We start from the raw sequence: 25467 nt of genomic DNA, 5'->3' as shown, positions 1-25467 counted from the left end.
AAGAGTGGATTTTGTTGTATGTAAGTTGCACTTCAGTGAATTTTCTAAAAAATCCATGATGAGGAAAATACACAGTTTAAGTAAAAGCGGGACCTGAACCTGCACTTGCAGAACTCGGCTGCACCTGCCTCATCCTGATCTTGGTCCTGCCATGTCTATAAGCAACAAAAATAATGCTGGCTAATTGAGCATTTATTATGTGCTAGGTTTTTTTGTTTTTTTGTTTTTTTTTATGAGACTTCCCTGGTGGTCCAGTGGTTAAGAATTCGCCTTGCAGTGCAGGGAATGCAAGTTCAATCCCTGGTGGGGGAACTAAGATCCCACATGCCTTGGGGCAGCTGTGGAAAATGAAGCAGAGAGATTAAGTGACTTTCTTAAGACCACACAGCTATCAAGTGACTGAGCCAGAATTTAAACCCTGTCAAGCAGACTTCTGAGTCTATGACCACAGACACAATGCCACACTGCCTATCAGCCCTAAAAAGACACCTAGGAACCCACATGCCGCAAAGTTAGGCTCCCAAGATCCTACAGCTGGACAGAAGTGGTGTTCTTTCTACATCATCAGCAAGGACACCCACCAAAGAGATGGTCCCTTCTCTCTGCTCCCAGCAGCGTCTTAGAACCACCCCTGGGTTGACCACATTCTGGCTGATTCATGTTGATGTTTAACAGAGAACAAAATTCTGTAAAGCAATTATTCTTCAATTAAAAACTCAGGGGCAAACCTAGTATTAAACATAGCCATCCAGCCTCCTGAATGGCAAGCCTTCTCCAACTCTTGACAAAAACTTTAATGATGTAAACAAGTGTTGAGATTTGGAGAGACCCACAGAATCACTTTATTTTGAATAAAGCAGTAAGAAAAGAAATCTTAAATAGTTTCTCTTTGTGCCATCGAAGTAAATGAACTTTCAGAGTTGTGCCATCCAACGTGGCAGCCCCAAGTGGCTTTTTAAAGTTAAATTTTAAACGCTGAGCACTGTGCTTTGTCACTCAGTTGTATCCAACTCTCTGCGACCCCATGGGCTGTAGCCCACCAGGTACCTCTGTCCATGGGTTTCTCAAGGCAAGAATACTGGAGTGGGTTGCCATGCCCTCCTCCAGGGAATCTTCCCAAGCCAGGGACTGAACCCAGGTCTCCCGCATTGAGGGTGGATTCTTTACCATCTGAGCCACCAGGGAAGCTCAAATTTTAAATAATAAGTAAAATAGAATTTCAGTCCCTCCAGCATACTGGAAGCTTTTCAAGGGCTCAACAGCCATGCACGGATGGCTACTCTGTTGGATAGTATGGACAGAAAACGTTTCCACTGGACAACACTCTAGAGAGTTTGGGGAAAACATAAGTTGGAGAAAACCTTGATAAGCTCCCTACTCAGTACTTTTTCCTTAACTTTTATTTTCTTATTTCTGGATTTGCTTTGCATAGGCTTTCTCTAGTTTGCAGCGAGTAGGGGCTACTCTCTTTTAGCTGCTCTGGCTTCTCATCGCATTGGTCTCTCTTGTCGCGGAGCACAGGCTGTAGGCGCGAGGGCTTTGGTAGTCATGGCATCTGGGCTCTAGAGCGCAGGCCCAGCAGTTGTGGCGCAGGGGCTCTTCCCAGACCAGGGATCGAACCTGTGTCTCCCGCCTTGGCAGGTGGGTTCTTATCCACTGCACCACCAGGGAAGTCCTCCCTACTCTCTTTAGCACCATCCAGTACAATATTTTTTTGCAGATATTTAAACAAGCTTTATGCTAAACTTGCCTATGTTTTGCACGTACCATAGAAAGTTCAGATAGTTTATAGATGACATGTGTTAGAAGGAACTTTTTCCAGAGCATTTTTGGATACAACTAGAGATTATCATTGGAGAAGGCAATGGCGCCCCACTCCAGAACTCTTGCCTGGAAAGTCTCATGGGCAGAGGAGCCTGGTGGGCTGTAGTCCATGGGGTCGCTAACAGTCGGGCCCGACTGAGCGACTTCCCTTTCACTTTTCACTTTCATGCATTGGAGAAGGATATGGCAACCCACTCCAGTGTTCTTGCCTGGAGAATCCCAGGGATGGGGGAGCCTGGTTGGCTGACGTCTATGGGGTCGCACAGAGTCGGACACGACTGAAGTGACTTAGCAGCAGCAGCAGTAGAGATGATCGTAAGAAGTAAAGTAACTCAGGAAGAGAAAGACAAATATTTAGGATATGGCATCACTTATATGTGAAATCTAAAACATGACACAAATGAACTTGTCTACGCAACAGAAGGAGAATTGCAGGCGTAGAGAGGAGACCTGTGGTTGCCAAAGGGAAGGGTTTGGGGAAGGGATGGGATGGGAGTTTGGCTTAGCAGAGGTAAGTTATTATATATCGAATGAACAAATAACAAGGTCCTACTGTACAGCACAGAGAACCATATTCAATATCTTCTGATAAACCATAATGAAAAAGAATATAAAAAGAACGTATAACTGAATCACTTTGCTGTACAGCAGAAATTAACACAACTTTGTAAATCAACTGGGCTTCAAAAAAGAGAAAATAAAATTGAGCATTTAGTCCAGCCTCTTTATTTTTTAGGTCCAAGGGAATGAAATGACATACTCAAGGTAAACCACTTAGTGATATAAGAGGGAGTAGAATTAGTCTTACCCTGGATTTACTCTAGCATCCTTCATTTAACTCCTTTGTGTGTGAGCAATCCTGAAAACAAAGAATTAGATCCCTTTCTGTTTGTACTAGTGACTTCCTTATTCCAAATATCTTCAGAAGCATTCCTGTCTCCCTAACAGCCTCTCCTACCATTTTTGCAACCACTACCATTTGTAAAGCGTCATTCACTTGCATATTCAAGCTGGCTCAGACTCATGCAATTATTGGAACAAAGTTTCAACGTATGGGAAACAGCTGAAAGGAGACTAAGATACCAAATATAAAGAAAATACGAGCTCGTTTAGTAGGTGGGAAAGTCTTCTCTTGGAGGAAAAAAGCAGAAGAGTGCCCATCTTACAGATAGGGAAACTGAGGCTCAAAGGGTAGGAGCGAGTTGCCCGGGTCTCAAAGCAGGATGTGCACAGAGCTGGTCCCAGACTGGCTCCCATTCTGTGTGCATGGGCTTGTCTTGTCCTTCTCTAGCCCTGGGTGTGTCTGTATGTCCCAGGGAGAGTCTGTTTATTGTAAGCAACCCTGGGATGGAATGAGGGGTGGGAATGGAAAAGGGGGAGCCCTGTCCACTCTCCCCATGAACAGGTCACACAGCAGAGAGCGGGAGCACAGGCAGAAACAGTCTGACAGTGACTCAAGACACCATCCCGTGCCACCCTGGTCCTGCTGCCCAGTGTGGGCACTGCGTGTTCCCAGAGGAACAGACATCCCATCCTGCAGGTCAGGGCTTGGCTTAAGGGAGGGACACAACTGAACGCCCTGGTGGTGGGAAAGGGCAAGGTGGGCTTCCTGGAGGAAGGTGCCCCGGAGCTAGCCCTCGAAGGATAAATGAGGAGTCTGAGGAGAAGAATTCCAGGCAGAGAAAACAGCTCAGCTAAAGGTAGACATGGCCAGATCACACAGGGAGGTACTTGGCGGCTAACTCAATGGGATCCAGGAGAAGTGTCTGGGATCAGAGTTGCGTTGGCTCCTGAATGTCAGAGCTGAGGTGGGAGGTGTCTTGGGGACCATCGGTCCCACCGTCTTGCGGCCTGGAGCGATTTACATGGTGCCTGGTGTCACAGGTGGGACCTGTGTGGGGACCCCAGTCCTAGGCGTGCTCCTCACTTGGGAACCCAGAATGTGTGGGAGTGATCTTTGGGAGTATTCACCAGCAGAGGGAGCTGGGAGTCTGTTCCAGCCCAATAATACCTAAGGATTCCCCCATCCTTGCTGTCTACAAGAACAGGCAATGAAAAGCAGTCAATCACACACATAGCTGAGCAAATAAGGATGGGGCGGGGCGGGGCAGGGGAACCCCTGTTTGATACCTAAAGCATCCCAGGGGCTGGTTGAGAAAGAGGATCCTCGTCACTGAGAGTGGAGGAAGTGTCTAAGACAAGGAACGCTGTTTATTACGTGTCTGAATGAGTGGTTAGAAGGGGCTGAGAGGTGGCCTGTGTGTCTGCCCTCACGCAGATATTTTTTCCTGGTTATGCTGAGTGTGATCCAGGGTGCATATAAGGAGCATATAATGTGGATGGGGGTAGGTTTGACCTGACTAGAGGTTGAAGGAGACTCGATTCATCCAAAGAAGTGCTATTTCAGTGGGCACCAAAGGAATTTCCCAGGTAAAGCAGGCAAGGAAGGAGGCTCCCGGGGGAGCACAGCAAGTGTTAAGGCCCAGTTGTTGTTTAGTTGCGTGCTGCTCTTTTTGCCACCCCGTGGACTGTAATCCGCCAGGCTCCTCTGTCCATGGTATTTCCGGGCTAGAATACTGGAGGGGGCTGCCACTTCTTTCTATAAGGGACCTTCCTGACCCAGGGATCAAGCCTGCATCTCTTGCATCTCCCGCATTGGCAGGCAGATTGTTTACCCCTGGTCCAGAGGTGGGAGCACTTTAGGGTGTTGGAGGGACAGTCAGGAGGTCAGTGTGGCTGGAGCAGGGGGAGAGAAGGGAGGATGGAGGCAGCTGAGGGTAGGGAAGTTGGAGGGCCTGGGCCACAAGGAGGTGCAGAGCATGGCATGGGGGGTTAGAGAATCTGCCTGTGATGTGGGAGGCCTAGGCTCGATCCCTGGGTCGGGAAGATCCTCAGGAGGAAGACATGGCAACCCATTCCAGTATTCTTGCCTGGAGAATCCCATGGACCGAGGAGCCTGGTGGGCTACAGTCCATGGGGTCACAAAGAGTCGGACACGACTGAGCAACTAACTTACTTTTATGGTCGAGTTTGGAACAGAGGAGGTCTGTGATTGGGTTTATGATTCCGATAAACCCCTTCGTGGCTTTCATGGAAAATGTTAATGTCCAGGAGAGAAGTGGACGTTGAGTAAGATAGCCTCTAATGGAGATGGCAGAGCCTGGACTAACGTGGGACCCAGGAGGCAAGGAAGTGGACGCATTACACATATGTCTTTGAGGTGGAGCTGAGGGGGAGTCCTGATGAATGGAGGGGGCTCAACAGGGGGAGAACCAGGCTGAGGCGGGGGTAGGGGAGACATCAGGGGACAGGGGCAACTAAGTCTGTTGCAGGAGGGCTAGGTCTCCAAGGGGGCTGTGGCAGGGACACTCATTCGGGGTCCTCAACATGTGGGTGAATGCTTTCCAGCTTCCACAGTGCCTAGCTAGGCGTGCAGTAGGGCACCGATTTGTCATCAATCTGATTTTATTGCCTGCCCCCCAAGATAGTGACTAAGAACAGGTGTTTTGTCTCTTTGGTTCACGGCTGTGTTTCCCTGGTGCCCAGAGGTGTTCCACCAGTGCTGGGAATAAAGGGAGTGACCAGCCCAGGGAGTGACTGGGCGAGGGAACCTGTGTGACCAGGGCTGGGATGGGCAGCAGCTCCGTGCTCCAGCCCCTGAGCCCTGGCCCGACCCTGCAGCCCCACAGGCAGCAGCCGCTACGCCTCCTCAGGGGAGCTGAGCCAAGGCAGCTCGCAGCTGAGCGAGGACTTCGACCCGGACGAGCAGAGCCTGCAGGGCTCTGAGCTCGAGGACGAGCGGGACCGGGATTCCTACCACTCCTGCCACAGTTCGGTCAGCTACCACAAGGACTCGCCGCGCTGGGACCAGGATGAGGACGAGCTGGATGAGGAGCTGGAGGAGGAGCTGGAGGAGGACCTGGAGGACTTCCTGGAGGAGGAGGAGCTCCCTGAAGACGAGGAAGAGCTGGAGGAGGAGGAGGAGGTGCCGGATGACATCCGAGGCTATGCCATGCGAGAGGAGGTGGCTGTGGCCGAGCCCAAGGACTTCAAGCGTGTCAGCCTTCCACCTGCCGCCCCCGAGAAAGAGGACCAGGCCCCAGCCATGCCCACTGAAGCCCCCGACGTAGCCAAGGTGGCCCCTGAGCCAGCCGTGCCTGAGGAAGCACCTGCATCTGAGCAGGAGCCTGAGGCCCCCAAGGCTGAGGAGAGGTAATGGGAAGGGGCTGAGGGTATCACAAGGTCACAGGGTCAGTGGTGTCATGGTAGGGTCAGTGTAGACCTGGGAAATGGGGAGGAGGGCTCTCACAGAGTCACGGGTCTAGGAAGGGATAGGAGGGTCTTGGCAGTCAGAAAGGGCTCAGTGGGGTCAGAGTGGGTCAAGCAGGGTCATGAAGGCATCTTGGGGGTTGTGAGGGGCTGGAGGGCTTTCCAGGGTTGGAGAGGTCACAAAAGCATCAGAAGAATCTTGGGCAGGGAGGATTACAAAGTTGCAGAAGGTCCAGGAAGATGGCAAGGGGACACGGGGGACCCGAAGGTGTCAGAGAGGTAATGGGCATGTGGGAAGTGGGGAGGGAAACTGAGGATGGCCAGAGGCTCGTGGGTGGGCCATTGCATCTCTGAAGTGCCAGGGAGGCCGTGGAGGGCCCAGCATCACTTAGACAGTGGAGGGTGGAGAGAGTGCCGGTCCTGGAGCATCACGAAACCCCTTGCCAAAGTTTCAGGCCACGAGAAGACGAGGAAGGCCAAGAGGGTCAGGACTCCATGTCTAGAGCCAAGGCCAACTGGCTGCGAGCCTTCAACAAAGTGCGGCTGCAACTGCAGGAGGTGAGTGGCAGCAGCAGCCTGGCCATGCCCGCGCCTCACCCACACCCGTGACCAGCCTGGCCACGCCCATTTCCCCACTCCTTCCAAGCCCCAGTCTACTACTGTGGTCCTTTCCCTGGCCCTGCCCACGCTAGCCCATGCCACCCACTTCCCCCTTCCTTAGCCCTACCCACGCCTACCCTGGCTCTAGCCCCACCATTCTCAGCTCAGCGCATGCCCAATCTGACTTCTCCCTAGCCCTACCCATACCTACCTACTCTTCGGTGCAACCTGCTGGCTCCACCAAGCCACGTCCAACCTCCCCAGGGCAGCCCTGGATTTCTAAGTGGGGAAGAAGGAGAAGTGAAGTAGAACCTGGAGCTGAAATTAAGCTGAGAGCCTGGCTGTGGCCAAGTTCAGAGACCAGGTTCATGGACAGGGATACAGGCCAGAGATAGGAATGGACATCGGGGTTAGGGCAGCAGCCAAACATTAGTGTTCAGGGTTAGACTTGGTGTTAGGGGAAGAGGTCAGTGCTTGGGGTCACACTGGGTGTCAGTGTTGGGATTAGGGAAAGGTCTGAAGTCTGATCGGTATTGGAAAAGGAATTAGGTAAAAAATAGAATTGATGTCAGGGTCAGGATAACTGTTCTAATGGGCAGCAGGAATGAGGCCATTCATTCACTGCTTTATTCATTCAGCCTTCTGTGGGCTGGGGACAGAGCAGTGTTGTTATCCAGAGCGACCTCCCAAACTGGGGTGAGGCTGGCAGGAGGAGGAGATCCTAAACAGACTCCCAAAGTCTCAGACCATCAATTATCAGAGCTACAAAAGTTTCAAGTCAAATTTCTTATCAGTTGTGCAATAAAATTTTCTTTTACTATACATTCCCATGGCTCTAGATTCAAAGAGTAGCAAAGAATATACTGTGAAAAGGCTATTACTAACTTTCCCTAAGTCAACAAATTAAATGAAAAATGCAGCAGCTACCCTTGTAATGAAACTAATACTATGACAAGAAAAAATAAACATGAGTAGGACCTCTGGGTTTCATAGAAGGGGCATAAAGCTAATCTGGCAATCAGGAAAACTCACTGAAAGAGGTGCTACTTAAAGTGAAGTGATATTCAAAATACTTTAACAGTATTTCAGGAGAAAGTGTCAGACCATTCTCCCTGCCCTGCCCACCACCACGCCACACCCCCCACCGTCCCCGCCCCCATGATGCCACCCTTTAGTTGCATAGTGGGAGGTGTTGACTTTGGGTCTAGCTGAGACCTAAATGATAGATGGAGGCTGGTTGAGAATGAATGTGGGAAAGCATACAAACAGGAGGTGCAGTGGGCAAAGGCCCTGGGGCATGAGATCAGATAATCAGGTGAGATAATCAAATGATAGGATCTTATGAGCCAGCCTCTAAGAATTCCAGGACTATAGAGCATGAGCTGTTGCTTGAGATGATGCTCAAAAAAGTCCTCCATTTTCACAGACAAGGGGACTAAAGTTCACTGCAGTTGGTGGCAGAGAGTATCTCCTTTCTTCTCATTTTACAGATGGATAAACTGAGGCTCAGAAAAAGTCAGTGAGCTCCCTAAGGATACACAGTGAGGACTAGGACGCAGGCTTTCTGACTCTCAGCACAAAGGGGAAATGGTTGTGGGTGAGATACCTGTGCTGACCTGGGAAAGGGCAACCGTACTGACTCTATCTATCTGTCCTGCAGGCCCGGGGAGAAGGAGAAATGTCCAAGTCCCTGTGGTTCAAAGGCGGGTGAGTAATGGATCTTGGTGGGGAGAAAGAGGAAGTTTTGAATCCAGAGCCTAAGGCTAGTTCGCACCATAGCCTCAGCCCAACCAGAGCAGGGAGAGATTCCATTTAGACAGGAGACAGATTGAGCAAGAGTGAAAGACACTCATGACCAGCATGAGCCAAAGATAGTAACACATGAAATCCTCACAATGAACCCATGGGGGGGCCCACTACCCCTATTTTACAGATGATAAAACTGAGTCCAGAGAGGTCTTGCCCAAGCCACTCATAATTCAAGACCATTTCCCCCTAGACAAAATGTAAGGTAAAGAAGAAACCCACTTCCTACATGATAACAGCTGCAACCTTGGAGTGAGTTTTTTGCTTCAGTTCTGCATTTCTCAGAATTTTGCTACAGTTGCTGGCTGTTTCATGACACTAGTTGTTCTTACAGGGAACATTTTCCATATCTAGTTTCTTAAGTTACTGATTTTCCGGGGTGCTCTTTCAGCATTTGTGCATTCCAGCATGACGCAACCCTTAATTCCTGGGGAGGTTAAGTGTGGTTAGGGGATGCAAAAGATGTCTGTACATTGTACTAATATTTTAAATGGCAGCTGGAGGGTTACTACTTTCCCTTGTACATACTTTGAAGCTATGACTCCCAGGTGGGCGAGTGTCCCAGGTGGGGAGCCCTGGAAGCAGGGTCTGAAAGTGGGGCTCCTGTGTGCATGATTTATGCAGGAAGCACTCTCAAGAGTGCTTCCCTCACAGGCAGGGCCAGGCAGGGGAAGCAGCCAAGCAGAGACAGAGTTCAGCCATCTCCAAGCCTCTGTCTGATCCTTCAGGGAGTGCTGGTGTATGAATAGCACCCCAGGGCTTGTCCGGGGTCACTGGCAGCAGGCATCACTCTCATTGGCCAATGGGAACATTCAGGAGAGTAACCATACCTGAATTGTCTCCGGGATTAGTCTGTCAGTAAAGTGGATTTGGACAGGCCGGCGGGCATCCACCACAGCCCTCATTCCAATTCACCAGCTACACCAAAGCAGCAGAGAGGAAATAGCACATATACCATTTCCTGTTTCCTCCTTCCCATGGGCTTTGAAGTCCCTTCTTCCAGGATAGACTTTAAATATGCACATATATTTCCAATTTTGAGCATAAAGTTTTCATTGATTTTCTTAAATATATTTTTATTTAGATTTGCCTTAATTCGAACTTTCATTAAACATGGGCAACTGCATCATCTCCCCATTCCTCAGACCAGGAAGTTGAGGCCCAGTGTCTTCATTTCTTAGGGCTGCCCTAACAAACTGCCACAGATGGGGGCCCTTAAAGCAACAGCATTTATCCTCCTGTGGTTCTCGGAGGCCAGAATTCCAAAACCAAAGTGTTGGCAAGGGTCATACTGACATCTGTAGGGGAGAATCCTTGCTTTTCTAGCTTCTGGTAGTTAGTTGTTGGAAGTCCCTGGTATTCCTTGGGTGGTAAACGAGTCACTCCAATCTCTGCCACTATTATCACACCACTGTCTTCTCCTTGTGAGTCTCTCTTCTTATACAGATACCACTTATATTGGATTAGGAGTGAATCCTACTCCAGTATGATCTTGCCTTAACTATTCCTGCAATGAACTCTATTTCCAAATAAGGTTCCATTCTGAGATACTGGGGGTTAGGTCTTCAGTGTATCTTTTGAAGAGACATAATTCAATCCTTAATACCTGGGGAGATCAGGTATCCTCCCCAGGGCTAAGATAATGTCTGTTGAGGGAAGGGGGGCTTCCCTGGGCCCTTGACGTCCCTGGATGTCTTGCAGCCCTGGCGGTGGTCTCATCATCATTGATAGCATGCCGGACATCCGCAAGAGGAAGCCGATCCCACTCGTGAGCGACCTGGTGAGCGCCTGCGCCCTCCCCTCCCCCAGCAGAGCAGCCCTGCCTCAGGCAGTGCTCAGCCTGTACAACTGCCCAGGGCAGACCTGGGGCTAGGGGCTGGCCAGGCATTCTCTGAAACTAATGTGATCTGATTTCTATTCTGCATGCTGCCTGGACACTTCAGGCCATGGTGAGTGATGGTGACCCAGGCCCTTGAATGTCCTCCCCAGGCCCCTGCCCCGCACTGGGGTCTTCCAGCTGGCCCCCAGCACATGGGTTCTGGGGAGGGAGCCTTGGCATATCCTGCAGCTCACTGGTGGGGAAGAAAGCAGCTGACTCCCCACTTTGGTTCATGCTGTGGCTGCTGGTTTTGTTCTGAGGCTGGTGACCACGGCCAAGTGTAGTTCCCGAGTCTGGTCCATGGTGGTGAGGGATGGCTGAGTCAGAGACATGGAGCTGCTCCCCTTCCAGGGTCTCTTCTAACCTGGAGCTTCTGTTACTTCCCAATTTTTTTTTTTTTTTTTGCCATTATGCTCTCACTGCTGTGACCTGTTTCCTGTTTGTGGCTGTGACCTGAATCGGTGGTTGGTGGCCTCAAACCGCGGATTCTGCTTGCGGTGATAACCCCTGGGTGTCAATGGACCCTTCTGACTGCCTTGGTGACATCCCTGTTTCCAGTCCCTTGTACAGTCCAGAAAAGCAGGCATCACCTCGGCCTTGGCATCCAGCACTTTGAACAACGAAGAGCTGGTGCGTGGGGCTCTTTTCCCCAGGTTGGAGGCTGGACTGGGCTGGGGGCTCCTGGAGGAAAGGAAGTGGGGTGTGGCAGAGACAGGCACTCCTCACTTTACAGAATCCGACAACACAGCGCATAGTCTATGCACCAAAACCGTGGATTCCGACTGCGTGGAGCTGGGGGAGGGACGGGGACTTTCCCACACTCAGCAAGCCGGGGTGGAAGGGGGAGAGGGGGAGGGAAGAAGCCAGTGCCCCCAGGTTAGGGCTCTATGTCACATGCCCGGCTTCCCCTGCAGAAAAATCACGTTTACAAGAAGACCCTGCAAGCCTTAATCTACCCTATCTCGTGCACGACGCCACACAACTTCGAGGTGTGGACGGCCACCACCCCCACCTATTGCTACGAGTGTGAGGGGCTGCTGTGGGGCATCGCGCGGCAGGGCATGCGCTGTACCGAGTGCGGTGTCAAGTGCCACGAGAAGTGCCAGGACCTGCTCAATGCAGACTGTCTGCAGCGTGAGTGCTGGACGCTGGCGGGAGCGGAGCGGAGACCAAGGGGAGGGACTGTTAGTGGTAGGGGCGGGGCTCTGAGGAGGGGCGGGACGGGGCGGAGCTATGCTGCTGGCCGGTGCTGGGGAGTATCTGGAAGGGAGAAGTGCGGGAGGTCCTAGAGGGGTGCGGCAGGACTCAGGGAGCAGCTAAACTGAACACTATGGAAGGATGCGAGTGCATGCTCGGTCGTGTCCGACTCGGCGACCCCATGAACTGCAGCCCGCCAGGTTCCTCTGTCCACGAAGATTCTCCAGGCAAGAATACTGGAGTAGGCTGCCATGCCCTTCTCCACGTTTGGCAGGAGGGTTCTTTACCACTAGCACCACCTGGAAAGCGAATAAACTGTACAAGGGGCGGGCTTAATGGGAGGTAGAGGTTTTCCACGGAGAAAAATGGATTATGGTTAGGGTTAACTCAAAGGACAGAGAGGACTCAAGTTGGGCAGAGGAGTAAGAGAAGGGGAGGGACTGGGCGAGGGCTGGGGTCAGAGCAGGAGGGGACTCACGCGGACAGGAGGGGCTGACAGAGGGTGGGAACTTTAGAGGGAAAGGCCTGTTTCGGGGAGGATTCAGAGAGCTGGTAGGAGCTCTGGTATCTCTAGTGCTTCCCAAGTAGCTCAGTGGTAAAAAAAAAAAAATCCGCCTGCCAATGTAGGAGACTCGGGTTCGATCCCTGTGTCTGGAAGATCCGCTGGAGAAGGAAAATGTGGGTTGCCACCCACTCCAGTATTCTTGCCTGGGAAATCCCATGGACAGAGGAGCCTGGTGGGTTGCCACCCACTCCAGTATTCTTGCCTGGGAAATCCCATGGACAGAGGAGCCTGGCGGGCTACAGTTCGTAGGGTCTCAAAGAGTCAGCCACAACTGAGCACGCACTGCTATCTCTAGCTTGGGGGCGGTGACTCGCCTGAATCCCGTATCTGCGGCAGCAGACGAGGAAGCCCTGGAGTGAGAATCGGGGCTGTCGATTCTGGGACGGGGTGCACTGTGTAAGGTGACGCCTGTCTGCGTCCGTCCGCAGGGGCGGCGGAGAAGAGCTCCAAGCACGGGGCGGAGGACCGGACGCAGAACATCATCATGGTGCTCAAGGACCGCATGAAGATACGGGAGCGCAACAAGCCCGAGATCTTCGAGCTCATCCAGGAGATCTTCGCGGTGACCAAGACTGCACACACGCAGCAGATGAAGGCGGTCAAGCAGAGCGTGCTGGACGGAACATCCAAGTGGTCGGCCAAGATCAGCATCACTGGTGAGGCCGCGGAGTGGGGGAGGGGCTGCCGCGGGGTCCCATCTTAGCCTCCTGTGCTCCCTCCCACGCTCTTTCCTTCCCTTTGCTACACATATCTGAGGGTTTCCGTGGCTTTCTCGTGGCTGGGTGTACGCGTTTGCAGCCACAGTTGGGCATATATGCCTCCAAACTCTCGGTTCGTAGACGTTAGAACCAGACCTGAAGAAGAGATGAGGGCAAGCAGTTTATCTGGGAGGTGAACCCAGGAAGCACCCAGGAATATTGGGAAGTGACACCAGGAGGGAATAAGGCCTACCAACTGGCTCTAGTGGCAAAGAACCTTTCTGCCAATGCAGGAGACAAGAGATGCGAGTTTGATTCCTGGGTCGGGAACACCCCCTAGAGGAGGGCATGGCAACCCATTCCAGTATTCTTGCCTGGAGAATCTCATGGACAGAGGGGATGTAGGGCTACAGTCCTGGAGGGCTACAGTCCATAGGGTTGCAGCGTCTGACACGACAAGCGATTTAGCGTGCGCGCAGGGTGCCACCTAGCAAGCGATGTAGTGAACACCTGCAACCACTAGGGGACAGTATTGAGCTCCCAGACCTGAGAGGTCTGTCCCAGGAGCTGGGGCCTTGTAGTGTTTATCCGTTCCTCATCCTCCTTGGGATTTCCCTGGAAACAGATGACAAGATGAGGCTTTCAGGGCAGATGGGTACCCGGGATGTTGTCCCAGAAAGTCCCAGTGGGAGATGGAGACTTGGATGGAGTGGGAGATGCCAGCAGGAAGGATTTAAACAAGTAGTTAAGCAGGACTTCCAGACCCTCCCTGAATTTGGGAGCAGGGAGGTAAGAAGCTCAGAGGAGGATGCCAATCAGGTCATACTGTGGGCAAGTGGCGGCTCAATTCTTCTGGGGACTTTATGGGGGCAGTGTAGCGCATATGATTGAGAGTGACCCACCCCAGGGGTGACCCTGGGGCACCTTCACCTTCTTCACTGGGTGAGGTTTCCCCAGGTTGCATGCGCAGTGGGTATGCTTAAGGCTCCTGTGGCCAGGGCAAAGCCCTCCGTCCTCCGCACAGGGGTTCCCTGTGGAGCCTGTGGGAGTGACTATTCTTGGCCTGCCTACTCCTGGAGCCCACATTTATATTTGTTTTGTGTGTCTTCCAGTGGTCTGTGCCCAGGGCTTGCAGGCAAAGGACAAGACGGGATCCAGTGACCCCTATGTCACCGTCCAGGTTGGGAAGACCAAGAAACGGACAAAAACCATCTATGGAAATTTGAACCCCGTGTGGGAGGAGAACTTTCACTTGTAAGTGTCTGGCTGCGGCCCCCCATACTGAGCTTCCTATGGGGGCAGCTGAAGGCGGTGGGGGTGGAGGGGGGCAGCTTCAAGAACCCTGCCCGGACCTCCTCCTCCCCTCTGCAGTGAATGCCACAACTCCTCAGACCGAATCAAGGTGCGCGTCTGGGATGAGGACGACGATATCAAATCTCGCGTCAAGCAGCGGTTCAAGAGGGAATCCGATGACTTCCTGGGTCAGACGATCATCGAGGTGCGGACGCTCAGTGGCGAGATGGACGTGTGGTACAACCTGGGTGAGCAAGGGTGGGGTTCGGTGGGGGGCAGGGAGGGGGAGTCCCAGGCCGAAGTGCGGAGCCCGGCTGGAGGGAAGAGACTGTGTCCAGAGGAGTTAGTCTAGGAGCCCAGTCTAATGCAGGAGGCAGGGTCTGTGGGGCCCCATCTGATGAGGAAGGCAGAGTCTGTGAGCCCAGTCTGATAGGAGCAGGAAGCCCCCACGCTGAGAGGTGAGCAGAACCTAGGCGTCTCTTAGTTCAGTTTGGCAGAGTGAGGGAGGGACAGAATCTCCATATCCCATTCTGATGCGGGAGGCAGAAACAAGAGCCTCTGGAGAGAGGCACAGAGCCAGGCATCTAAACTAAGAAGGGGACTTGAACTCTGAGAATCCAGCCTAAGGGAAGAGGGAAGAGGTAGATTTGGGGATTCCTAATCTGAGAGCGGGGGCTATAGACCCAAGAACTCTAAGATCTATAGACTCCAAGAACTCATAGGATCTGTGAGCCCAAACCAAGGGCAGAGGAAGAACCCCAGTCTGAGAGGGGGGAGCGGAGTCTCAGAACTTCTTAGGTTGGTTAGAGGAAATCTAGGTCTCCCATTCTGATGGGGGAGGCAGGAAGCAAGACCTGAGGATACTAGTCTGAGGACAGAGGCACAGATCCAGGAATCCTGTCTAAGAGAATCAATCAAGTAGATTCTGGGGAGCTTGATCTGATGGGGAAGACAGAGTCTGAGAGCTCAGCCTCGGGAAGAAGCAAGGCTCTGAGTATAAAGAAGGAGATGCAAATCAAGGCATTTAATCTGGGAGAGGGATCTGGGATCCTAGTTAGAAAGCAGACACAGGGCTTAAGAGTTCTAGTCTAATGGGAGAGACAAGTCTAGGGAGCCAATCTAAGGAGGAACTCCTAGGCCTCGTCAAGGAGTCTGGGCGGCCTACAGTTATGCATATGTGAAAGTAGCCCGGGGCTATATCGGGAAGTTCTGACACTGCCATCATCTCTGCTCTGCAGACAAGCGGACTGACAAATCTGCTGTGTCGGGGGCCATCCGGCTGCACATCAGTGTGGAGATCAAAGGCGAAGAGAAGGTGGCTCCGTACCACGTCCAGTACACCTGTTTGCACGAGGTGAGGCCCGCTGCTCCACCTTGCCTTTGAAGTCCACCTTCATCTCCCACGTTCCCTCCACTCACCACTCCTACCTGCCCCAGCTTCTTCTTCCTCTTTCTGACCACACCCTCCACACTCCTCTGGGCCTCTGAGACTGTCCCCCAGGCCATTCTTTCTGCTCTGAAAACTCCTCCCCATCAATCAAGTTCCATCTTCAGGCCCCCCTCCTCTGGGAAGGGGAATGGACTTCCACCAGCAAACTCCAGGTCTTCCATCTGTCTCAGACCTGAACACTCACAGTTAGGTTCTTTGTGCCAAGATTTGTCTCTTCTAACTGCCTGGGGGTTCCTGGAGAGAACTCAGTTTGTTGATTGAATGGATGAAGGAGTGCTGAGTGGATAAAAAGTGTGTGAAAAGATGAAAGGATGGGTGGATGGGTGTGTGGTTGAATTGTTGGAAGTACAGATGAGTTGAATTGGTGAATTGGAGATAGTTGGATAGATAGATGGGTGAGTAGATGGATGGACAGATAGATGATGGAAAGATGGATGGATGAATAACTTGATGGGTGGATAGATGGGTGATGGATGGTTGAATGGGTTGATAAATTATTAAATGGAGAGACTAAGCTGTGGGTAGTTAGATGGGATAGAAGGATGTGTGGTTGAATTAGTAAGAGGGAAGTTTGTGTAGATAGGGGAATTTGGGGTTGGGGAATGGTGGGTAGGTAGGTGAGTGGATAGATGAATGGATGGAAGGAAGGGTGGGTGGATGCATGTGTGATTCAACTACTGAAAGTATAGATGTGTGGATGGGAGAATTTTGGAGTAGGGGGGTAGATGTGTAGATGCACGGACAGGTGGGTGATAGATGGGTGGATTGATGGTTGATGGGTAGAAGGATGAATTATTGGATGGACAGTGAAGTTGTGGGTAAATGTATGGGATGGATGGATGTGTGGTTGAATTGTTGAAAGAGTGGATAAGTGAACAGGTGGGTTTTGGGGTAGTTGTACTGATGGGTAAATGAATAGATGGATAGCTAGATGGATAGGTGGGTAGATGGGTGGATGGACAGACATACAGATGGATGGGTGTGTAGTTGAACTGTTGGAAGGATGGATGAGGGATAACTGAAATTTGGGGTAGTTGGATGGATGGATGGGTGGTGGATGGACCAAAGAGATGAATGAATTAGTGAGTAAACAGATCAGTGAATGAGGTAAGCTGCCCTCTACCTGGGATCTCTGGCCCTTTGTGTCCCCTTATATTCTCCATGACACCTTCTCCCTTGTGGTGGCAGAACCTGTTCCACTTCGTGACAGACGTGCAGAACAATGGGGTCGTGAAGATCCCAGATGCCAAAGGTGATGACGCCTGGAAAGTTTACTATGATGAGACAGCCCAGGAGATTGTAGATGAATTTGCCATGCGCTACGGCGTCGAGTCCATCTACCAAGCCATGACGTAAGGCTGCAGGCTGGGGTGGACGTGAGGTGCAGGAAACTGTGGGGGAGGGGTGGTTGCCAAGAGGACACTGGCAGATCTGGGGTGGAAGGGGCTCTTGGGAGAGGAATCCAGAAAGAAGATGAGTGTGGTTGGGGTTCTGTAATTTTCCTGAAGGCTAGGGAAGTGCCATTGGTGGGAACCTGAGTGACAAGGATGAGAGCTGGAGGTGGAGGCCGAGATAGGGCAATTCAGAGAAACTCAGAGGGCAGAATCAAGCAGAGGGTAAGGGTATGGTTTGACGGGTTGGGGGGCTGTCTTAGAGGCATTCTGGGGTCTGGACACCAGACCCAGTGCTTCCCATTCCCTCCTACCAGCCACTTTGCCTGCCTCTCTTCCAAGTACATGTGTCCCGGGGTGCCTGCCGTCATGAGCACCCTGCTTGCCAACATCAACGCCTATTATGCTCACACCACCGCCTCCACCAACGTGTCTGCCTCCGACCGCTTCGCCGCCTCCAACTTTGGGGTCAGTTCCAGGAGCAGAGGCCTAGAGATAAGGGAGAGCTTGACCCTGTGCTGGTCAGACCTCATGTGACTCCCAGATCCCCAGTCTGGACCTCACTTGCTGTGTGACTTTGCACCATTCAGTTCCCCTCTCTGAGCCTAATTTTGCCCCTGTGTTGAATGGAAATGGATGTTATGAGGGGTCAGTTCAACAGTGGATGGGGTGTGCGTAGTGTTTACCAACCTCTTAGCCAGTATGTCAGCCAACTTTGGCCGCTGCGCTTGATCCCCAAGTCCCTGCTTTCGCCCAACCTCCTCCTCCACCTCTACCTCCCCAGAAAGAGCGCTTTGTGAAGCTCCTGGACCAGCTGCATAACTCCCTGCGGATTGACCTCTCCATGTATCGGGTGAGAAGTGCACGTATGACGATTCACTCAGCACGTGCATGTGTGTGCCTGAAGGGGACTGCTACCAGCAAGCATGCATATCGGAGGACCCGTCTTAACATGTGGAGTGTGTTCCTCCAACACACGTGCACCTTTGTGGGCAGCACCTGCTCAGCACGTTTAGTACATCCAAGAAGATACCCCCAGATACTTCAAGATGTTCTCAGTTGCCTCTAACACACCTCTTGAAACTTGGAGGCTCTTGTGTCTCTCCTAAAACAGGATCTCCCATCAACCCCTAGCCTTCTTCCATAACCCCACCTCCCTCCCATAGAATAACTTCCCAGCCAGCAGCCCAGAGAGACTCCAGGACCTCAAATCCACTGTGGACCTTCTCACCAGCATCACCTTCTTTCGGATGAAGGTAGGTAAGGGGACCTAGTTTCATTAGCTCTCTGAGAAGGATACTCCAGGACTCTTAGGTCCTAAATAAGTAACATTTTGTCTGGAAAGCAGGGCCCTTTCTCAGTGACCCTGTGCTTTCATATTCCTACATCATTTCATTAAACACAGATCCACCTGTAGCCACTTTCTGGGTACCTCCTGTCCCAATTTTGCACAACCATGCCCTTCTCCCTTCCTCCCTCCAGGTACAAGAACTCCAGAGCCCACCCCGAGCCAGCCAGGTGGTGAAGGACTGTGTGAAAGCCTGCCTCAACTCTACTTATGAGTACATTTTCAACAATTGTCATGAACTCTATAGTCGAGAGTACCAGACTGACCCGGTGAGGACCTCAGATGAGGCAGAAGGGACCAGGGGGCTCTAACTAGACCCTGGTCTGAGTCTTACTTCCCAAGTGATCTAACTCTTCTCAACCTCCATATCTTCCCCTGTAAAATGGAGTCATAAACCCACACCTCAGGATTGAGGAGGAAATTCAATGAGATGCAAGCTTTAGATAAAGTATAGTTAAGTACTTAGCATCTGGTACACAGCAAGAGCTCAGTCAGTTTGGTTTTAGGGGCTTCCCAGGTAGCTCAGTGGTAAAGAATCTGCCTCCAAACGCAGGAGCCGCCAGAGTCAAAAGTTCAAACCCTGGGTTGGGAAGATCCCCTGGAGGAGGAAATGGCGAACCACTCCAGTATTCTCACCTGGGAAATCCCATGGACAGAGGAGCCTGGCAGGCTACAGTCCTTGGGATCACAAAGAACCCGATATGACTGAAGCGTCTGAGCACAAACTTAGTTGAGTCTGGCATAGTACAATGTGCCTTCAGTAGAGTCCCTGTTCAATAAATATTGAGTTGAATTGAATTTCTTCAGTTCAGTCTTGAACTCAATTTATTTGAGTATTTCTTTATTTATTTGGGATCTTTTAACACATTGTTTACACATATAATATCCCAGGATTGTCAATGCGGTCAAGGAGTTTATACTCTATTGGGGAGAAAGTGTATAAATTGGAAATTTACAACCGGAGTTATTAGCACTGGGATGGAGAAATCACAAGAGGCTGTGGGAGCTAAGCCCTTGCATCAGCTTGGGCTTCTGATAAGAGATAACACATAAGCTGAATTCAGCTCAATTTTCTTTTATTCTGTTTATTTACATTCAGATGACTTGAGTTGAAATCAAGTAGCTCTTAACTGGGTTGGGATGAAGTAGATTAAACTGAATTTGGTTTAGTTCAATTATCAATATAATAATCAGTTTAGGTCTGTTTATTTCTATTCACTTAAGTTAAAATTGGTCTAGGCTAATTAAGTGAGCATCACCAAGTTGGACTGAGTTGAGTGAAAATTTATTCATTTCCATTTAGTTTATTTGAAATTGTTCTTGACTGGGTTGAATTGGCTTGAGTTAGGATGAGATTGACTGTTGGATTGGGTATAGTTGAGTTCAGTTGAGTTGGACTTATTTCAGTTGAGTTTAACTACCAATATTCTCATTTCCATTGATTGACCAAAGTTGGATTGAGTTGGCCTGAGTATGTTAGGCTGAGATAAGTAGGTGAAGTTGGATTGGGTTGACTTGGGTTGAACTGAATTAGATTACTTTAGGTTGGATTGAGTTCAAGTTGATGTATTTCCATTATTTTGATTTAGATAGATGTTGATCTTGGGCACATTGGTTAGGTTCCATCCAATTGGATTCATCTGAGTTTAATTCAATCCTATTAAGTTTAATTCTATTCATTCGGTGTAATTGGCCCTGTTCCACTGAATTAACTCTGAGAACTGCCATCTGTTAAGCTGAGTAGTCCTGATTTGCATTTATTTTGATTCTGTTTGGTTTAGTGGGCTTGAGTTTGTTCAGCTAAATTCAGTTCCACTTATTTTTATGCGTCTAATTAAGCTTCGTGAGCTGTGTGGACATGAGCTCTCTCAGGGCCTGTTTTATCCTTGTTGTTTAGTCGCTAAGTCATGTTTGACTCTTTTTGACCCCACGGACTGCTGCATGCCAGGCTTCCCCGTCCTCCACTGTCTTCCAGAGGTGGCTCAAACTCATGCCCATTGAGGCCAGTTTACATGAGTTTAATTCCTTTTCGAGAAGACCTCCCACCTGAATCATACACATGTTAATTGGGCCCTTCCTCCCGAACCCCCTGCCCCTCAATAATGAACTGTCTGAGCTGCCTACCCTTGAACCCTTTGTGACCAACATCCCCACTGTTCTTTCCAGGCCAAGAAGGGGGAAGTTCCCCCAGAGGAACAGGGCCCTAGCATCAAGAACCTCGACTTCTGGTCCAAGCTGATCACCCTCATAGTGTCCATCATTGAGGAAGACAAAAATTCGTACACTCCCTGCCTCAACCAGTGAGTTCTGTGTCTGTGTAATTAATTATCTGGAGGTCGTCACGAGTGTGTGTCACGATTCTGAGTCTTGTGTATAAAGGCAGCCCTATCTGATTCTATATGAAATGTGTATATGGGGGCAGCTGTGCGTGCGGTTGTGGATGGACGAAATACAGCGTAATTTACAAACAGAATTGTGCGTATGTACACAACCACTGGTCTAGTCAGACATGTATTTTCTATGTGTTGACGTATGTAACAGTGTGTACATGTATATATGATTTTATGTGTCCGCAGGTTCATAAATAACAGTAGTGTTGCTCGAGTATTCCTGGTGTGTTAGATACTCTGCTAAATCTTTTGCATGTACACTGCGTTATCTCTTACATGTGTGAATGTAATTTTGTGTATAGTTGTGGTCTGTGGGTTTAGTTGTTATTTGTGTACGGTCGTATACTTTACTATGTGATGTGAATTGGGTAATTATGTATGAATGTGTGCACAGTTTTGGTTTGTGGCTTCACATGTCTGTAGAATTTTCATCTGTGTTAACTGAGTGAGCTATTGTGTTTTCTTGCTCCCTGAGGTGAATGCTAGAAGGGCTCCTGACTCTGGAGGGACTCTTGGTTACTTAAATATTAAGAGCAGGGATTTTGGATGAATGGACCAAAGGGTGGACAGATGAGGGGATGTATGGACAGGTGAATGGAGATGGATAGATGAATAGATGGATATATAGACAGGTGGATGAATGGATGGGTGAATGAATAGATGGATGGATAGACAGATGGCTGGACTAATAGGTGGATGGATGAATAGATTGGTGGACGGACGGTTGGGTGAGTAAAGGAATGAATGCAGGAATAGATAGGTGGTGAGATGGGAGGATGGGTGAATAGACGGGTGGGTGAATGGATGGGTAGGCAGATGGATGAGTGCGGTAGCGAATGAATAGAGGGATGGGTAGGTGGAGGCTCAGAGAGAAGCAGGCCTTAGTGCAGAGTCACTTAGCAAGTCAGTGGCTATGCGTGAACTTGAATCCAGACCCCTTGCCTGTCCCACACTACCCTCTAGGACTGGGAAGGCCAAGCAGCCTGTCTGCTTCTGTCTGCCAAGGTTTCATACTTCATGACCTTCCCTAGGTTTCCCCAGGAGCTGAACGTGGGTAAAATCAGCGCTGAAGTGATGTGGAATCTGTTTGCCCAGGATATGAAATATGCAATGGAGGGTGAGTGCCCCCCACCCCCACCTCTCCCAGCCTGGAAGCAGCGGTTAGCTGTGCCTCAGTGTCCCCCTAAGGTTGTGAGTTTCCTGGTCCCTCGTATTGGAAGTCAGACCTCAGTGATGGCCATAGTGGGCACTGCCAAAGCAGAGAATGGTAGACACCTCCAGCTAAGTTGCCTCCTTGCTCTCCCCACCAGAGCACGATAAGCATCGCCTCTGCAAGAGTGCCGACTACATGAACCTCCACTTCAAGGTCAAATGGCTCTACAATGAGTATGTGGCTGAGCTGCCTGCCTTTAAGGACCGCGTGCCCGAGTACCCTGCGTAAGTCCCCTGTCCTGAGCCCCAGCCAGAACTGTAGTGCTGACAGCTAGACTGAAGTCCCAGATGGGAGAGTTGACATCCTCCGAGTTCCCTGGGCATCAGACAGCGAGACTGAGGTCCCAGGCAGGAGAGTTGACCTCCTCAGAGCTTCCTGGGCATCAGGGGGGCACAGGTGGGGTACAATCCCAGTGTTCTCCATTCTCAGCTGTTGAACTATGGACTTCTCTAGCCAGACAGTTAATGATTAGAAGATCCAGGAACCATGCTGAGCAGCCCCACTTGTCCTTTCTCCTTTAATCCTTTCGCCAATTCTATGAGATAGGAGTATTGCCGTTTCTACTTTGTGGATTAAAAAGTAGAGGATAAAATACTGAAAGATTTGCCTAAGGTGATACCCAGTTAGTGACAGAGCCAGGATTTGACCTCGGGACGTTTGACTCCTGGGCTGTGTTGGAGAGTGGGATGGTCACCATTTACCAGGACCTACTGTGTGCTGTATCAGGATCTCAGAGAATAAACCCACTTGCCCAAAGGCAGTTTACCCACCAGGATCCACATGTCTGGGCCTTGCTCTGACAATGGTCATTCAGTCCATTTCAAGGGTGAAGTAGGAGGGGAGCTGGGGAGTGGCCACCCAGGCCATAGGTGAGTCTGAGCAGAGGATTAGGGAGACAAGAGATGGTAGGGCCCCATCTTGGCTGTCCATTCCAGGTGGTTTGAGCCCTTTGTCATCCAGTGGCTGGACGAGAATGAGGAAGTGTCCCGAGATTTCTTGCATGGAGCCCTGGAGAGAGACAAGAAGGATGGGGTAAGAAAAGTGATCCACCACCAAGCTTCCAGTCTGCCCACAGTGGCCTCACTACTTCTGGGGTCCATTGAGATCCAATTTGGGGGCAAAACTGCCCTTGGGATGAGGCCAGTCTCTGGAAAACATGTCCATCATTGTCTTGTTCACAGTGTTGATGGGTCTTTTGTTCCTCTGTCAAATGAATGAGAGTTTATCAAGCCTGACCCATCCCCCTGCATCCACCTCTGAACTCAGAGTCCTGGCTCTGAGTTCACCTTGCCCACTATCCATCTCACTGTCACCCCAGGGCATTCTGGTTCTCCCTGTAAAGCAGGAGGGTTGGACTGCGGAGACTGTCTGGCTCTGACCTCCCTCCTCCCTCCACCCTCCCTTCCAATGCAGTTCCAGCAGACTTCAGAGCATGCCCTGTTCTCCTGCTCTGTGGTGGATGTCTTCTCCCAGCTCAACCAGAGCTTTGAGATCATCAAGAAACTCGAGTGTCCTGACCCCCAGATTGTGGGGCACTACATGAGGCGCTTTGCCAAGGTTTGGGGGCGTGGATGGGGTCCAGGTGGGGGATGGAATAGGGTCAAAGTTGGGGTTGGTGTTGAGGTGGGATTGAGGTCAAGGTTGGGGTTGTTAATATCACTGGTATTAAGGTAGGGGTTGATGCCAGTGTTGGGATTGGTCATCCCATAGACATTGGAGTTATGGTTGGAGTTTGGGGTTGGGATTTGAGGTTGGAGGTTGGGTTGAGGTTAGGGTTGAGGTCATTGAGGTTGGAGTTGAAGTTGGGATCAGGGTTTGGGTTGAGAGTTTGAGGTTGGGGTTGAGGTCAGGGTCATAGTTAATGTTGGAGATGAATTCGGACCTGGGGTTAGGATTAGGGGTGAGATTAAGATTTGGGTTAGTTTTGGGGTTACTATTAGGACTGGGACTCAATCAAATATTGAGTTTGGAGTGAGTATTTGGATTTATATAGAATGTGAGCAGGTGTTGAGGTGAGTTTGAAGGTTGGGGCCATTGACCTGGGGTTGAAGTTCAGTTGGATTGACTTTAACCTGGGGTAGAGGTTAAAGGATTGCAGATAGGCATTGGGATTCAATTTGGGACTGAGTTATGCTTGTGCTTGGGGTTAGGTTAATATGACTGCTGGGTTGCTCTGAAGAGGAGCTATGTCTGTGTGAAACAATCGTCTTCATGGGTGATGTCTCCTCTTCGTCATGGTGGTCATCCTGGGTGGAGAATTCGCCCAGCCCGGTGGTCCGTCTTAGGTGCTAGTAGGGATTCAGGTTCATCCCTGATCTCACTCACGGTTCTTGCTGGGCCCATCTAAGCCCAGCCCCTTGTCTCACCCACCCTCTGTGTTCCCCTCCAGACCATCAGTAATGTGCTCCTCCAGTATGCAGACATCATCTCCAAGGACTTCGCTTCCTACTGCTCCAAGGAGAAGGAGAAAGTGGTGACCTGCGGGGGCCCCTGTCCTCTTTCCCTCAACCCCATTCTGTACCCCCAGAGCATCCTTCCCCAGGCTCTGATACCTGTGTCTGCATGTATGTCTGACTGTGTGTGCATGTCTCTGTGTCTGGCTGTGTGAGTCCGGAGGGATCTGCAGGTGAGGGGACACGTCTTCAATGTGTCATCGTCTGGTTGTTGTGAATGAAGCCCTCAGGGAGTATATACGTGAGCTTACAAAGTTTTGAGCCCATGTAGAAGAATGCTGGTGTGTGACAGGAGCTCCCCTTTCTGCTACACACAGAGGTCCAGCCCTTCTGGACTCACCAGGTCCAGCCTACCCAGAGGGAAAGTTCTCCTTCCCTCTCTTGATCTCTAGAGATCCCCCCAGGACTCCCAGAGACCTGATCCCAAATGCTGTCTTCCATGCTCAGATGACGTTATGGGACCCCAGCTTCCTCCGGACACAGACCCTGTAACCATCTGAGGTCCCTGGCCGTGGGGCGGGTGGGGGAGGCCCTGGGGAGAGGTCCTGAGCCCTGACTCCCTCCTCTTTTCCCATCTGCAGCCCTGCATCCTCATGAACAACACTCAGCAGCTGAGAGTTCAGCTGGAGAAGATGTTCGAAGCCATGGGAGGGAAGGAGGTGAGCCAGGGTCTGGGCGGGGTCACTATCGCCCCCATGTCCCCACAGGCCCCAGAGTTCGTACCTGATGAATTCCAGCTGAGCGACTTCATCAGACCCAAACAAGCAGCTTAACTGTCTGAGCTTCAGTTTCCTCTCCAGCCCCTTTTTCCTGAATTGGATGGGAAAATGCCCCATCCATGCGGATGCCCTATGAGCCTGACCTGATGTTCCTTCTCCCTCCTCAGCTGGATGCCGAGGCCAGTGACATCTTGAAGGAGCTACAGGTGAAACTCAACAACGTCTTGGATGAGCTCAGCCGAGTGTTTGCTACCAGGTGGGGGCATCTCCAGAGCTGGGAGCAGAAGGGAGGGGACAGCCCCCAGCCTGGGGCATCTGGAGACTCAGCAGATGTAGTGGCGAAGACCTCAGGCCCTTAGGAGCTATACAAAG

General features: G+C 50.9%; 1 protein-coding gene across 2 annotated transcripts in view; it reads left to right on the top strand.

Moving 5' to 3' along the window:
- UNC13A (unc-13 homolog A) overlaps positions 1 to 25467 on the top strand; it is a 69591-nt gene that overhangs the window by 23346 nt on the left and 20778 nt on the right. For both annotated transcript variants that reach the window (XM_040241075.1, XM_040241076.1), the window contains exons 10-33: positions 5506 to 6036; positions 6543 to 6651; positions 8354 to 8400; positions 10201 to 10279; positions 10443 to 10448; positions 10937 to 11008; positions 11293 to 11512; positions 12569 to 12796; positions 13951 to 14092; positions 14210 to 14379; positions 15370 to 15485; positions 16770 to 16933; positions 17290 to 17440; positions 17757 to 17825; positions 18139 to 18228; positions 18455 to 18589; positions 20487 to 20620; positions 21742 to 21827; positions 22021 to 22147; positions 22859 to 22955; positions 23337 to 23480; positions 24313 to 24396; positions 24958 to 25035; positions 25263 to 25351. In XM_040241075.1, coding sequence (XP_040097009.1) covers positions 5506 to 6036; positions 6543 to 6651; positions 8354 to 8400; positions 10201 to 10279; positions 10443 to 10448; positions 10937 to 11008; positions 11293 to 11512; positions 12569 to 12796; positions 13951 to 14092; positions 14210 to 14379; positions 15370 to 15485; positions 16770 to 16933; positions 17290 to 17440; positions 17757 to 17825; positions 18139 to 18228; positions 18455 to 18589; positions 20487 to 20620; positions 21742 to 21827; positions 22021 to 22147; positions 22859 to 22955; positions 23337 to 23480; positions 24313 to 24396; positions 24958 to 25035; positions 25263 to 25351 — 3168 coding nt within the window. The remainder of the gene's footprint in view (positions 1 to 5505; positions 6037 to 6542; positions 6652 to 8353; positions 8401 to 10200; positions 10280 to 10442; positions 10449 to 10936; positions 11009 to 11292; positions 11513 to 12568; positions 12797 to 13950; positions 14093 to 14209; positions 14380 to 15369; positions 15486 to 16769; positions 16934 to 17289; positions 17441 to 17756; positions 17826 to 18138; positions 18229 to 18454; positions 18590 to 20486; positions 20621 to 21741; positions 21828 to 22020; positions 22148 to 22858; positions 22956 to 23336; positions 23481 to 24312; positions 24397 to 24957; positions 25036 to 25262; positions 25352 to 25467) is intronic.

Source organism: Oryx dammah, unplaced genomic scaffold, assembly GCF_014754425.2.
Source record: "Oryx dammah isolate SB20612 unplaced genomic scaffold, SCBI_Odam_1.1 HiC_scaffold_5, whole genome shotgun sequence".
Lineage (NCBI taxonomy): Eukaryota > Metazoa > Chordata > Mammalia > Artiodactyla > Bovidae > Oryx > Oryx dammah.
Note: the sequence above shows the minus strand (reverse complement) of the source record. Positions and strands in the feature narration are given on the sequence as shown.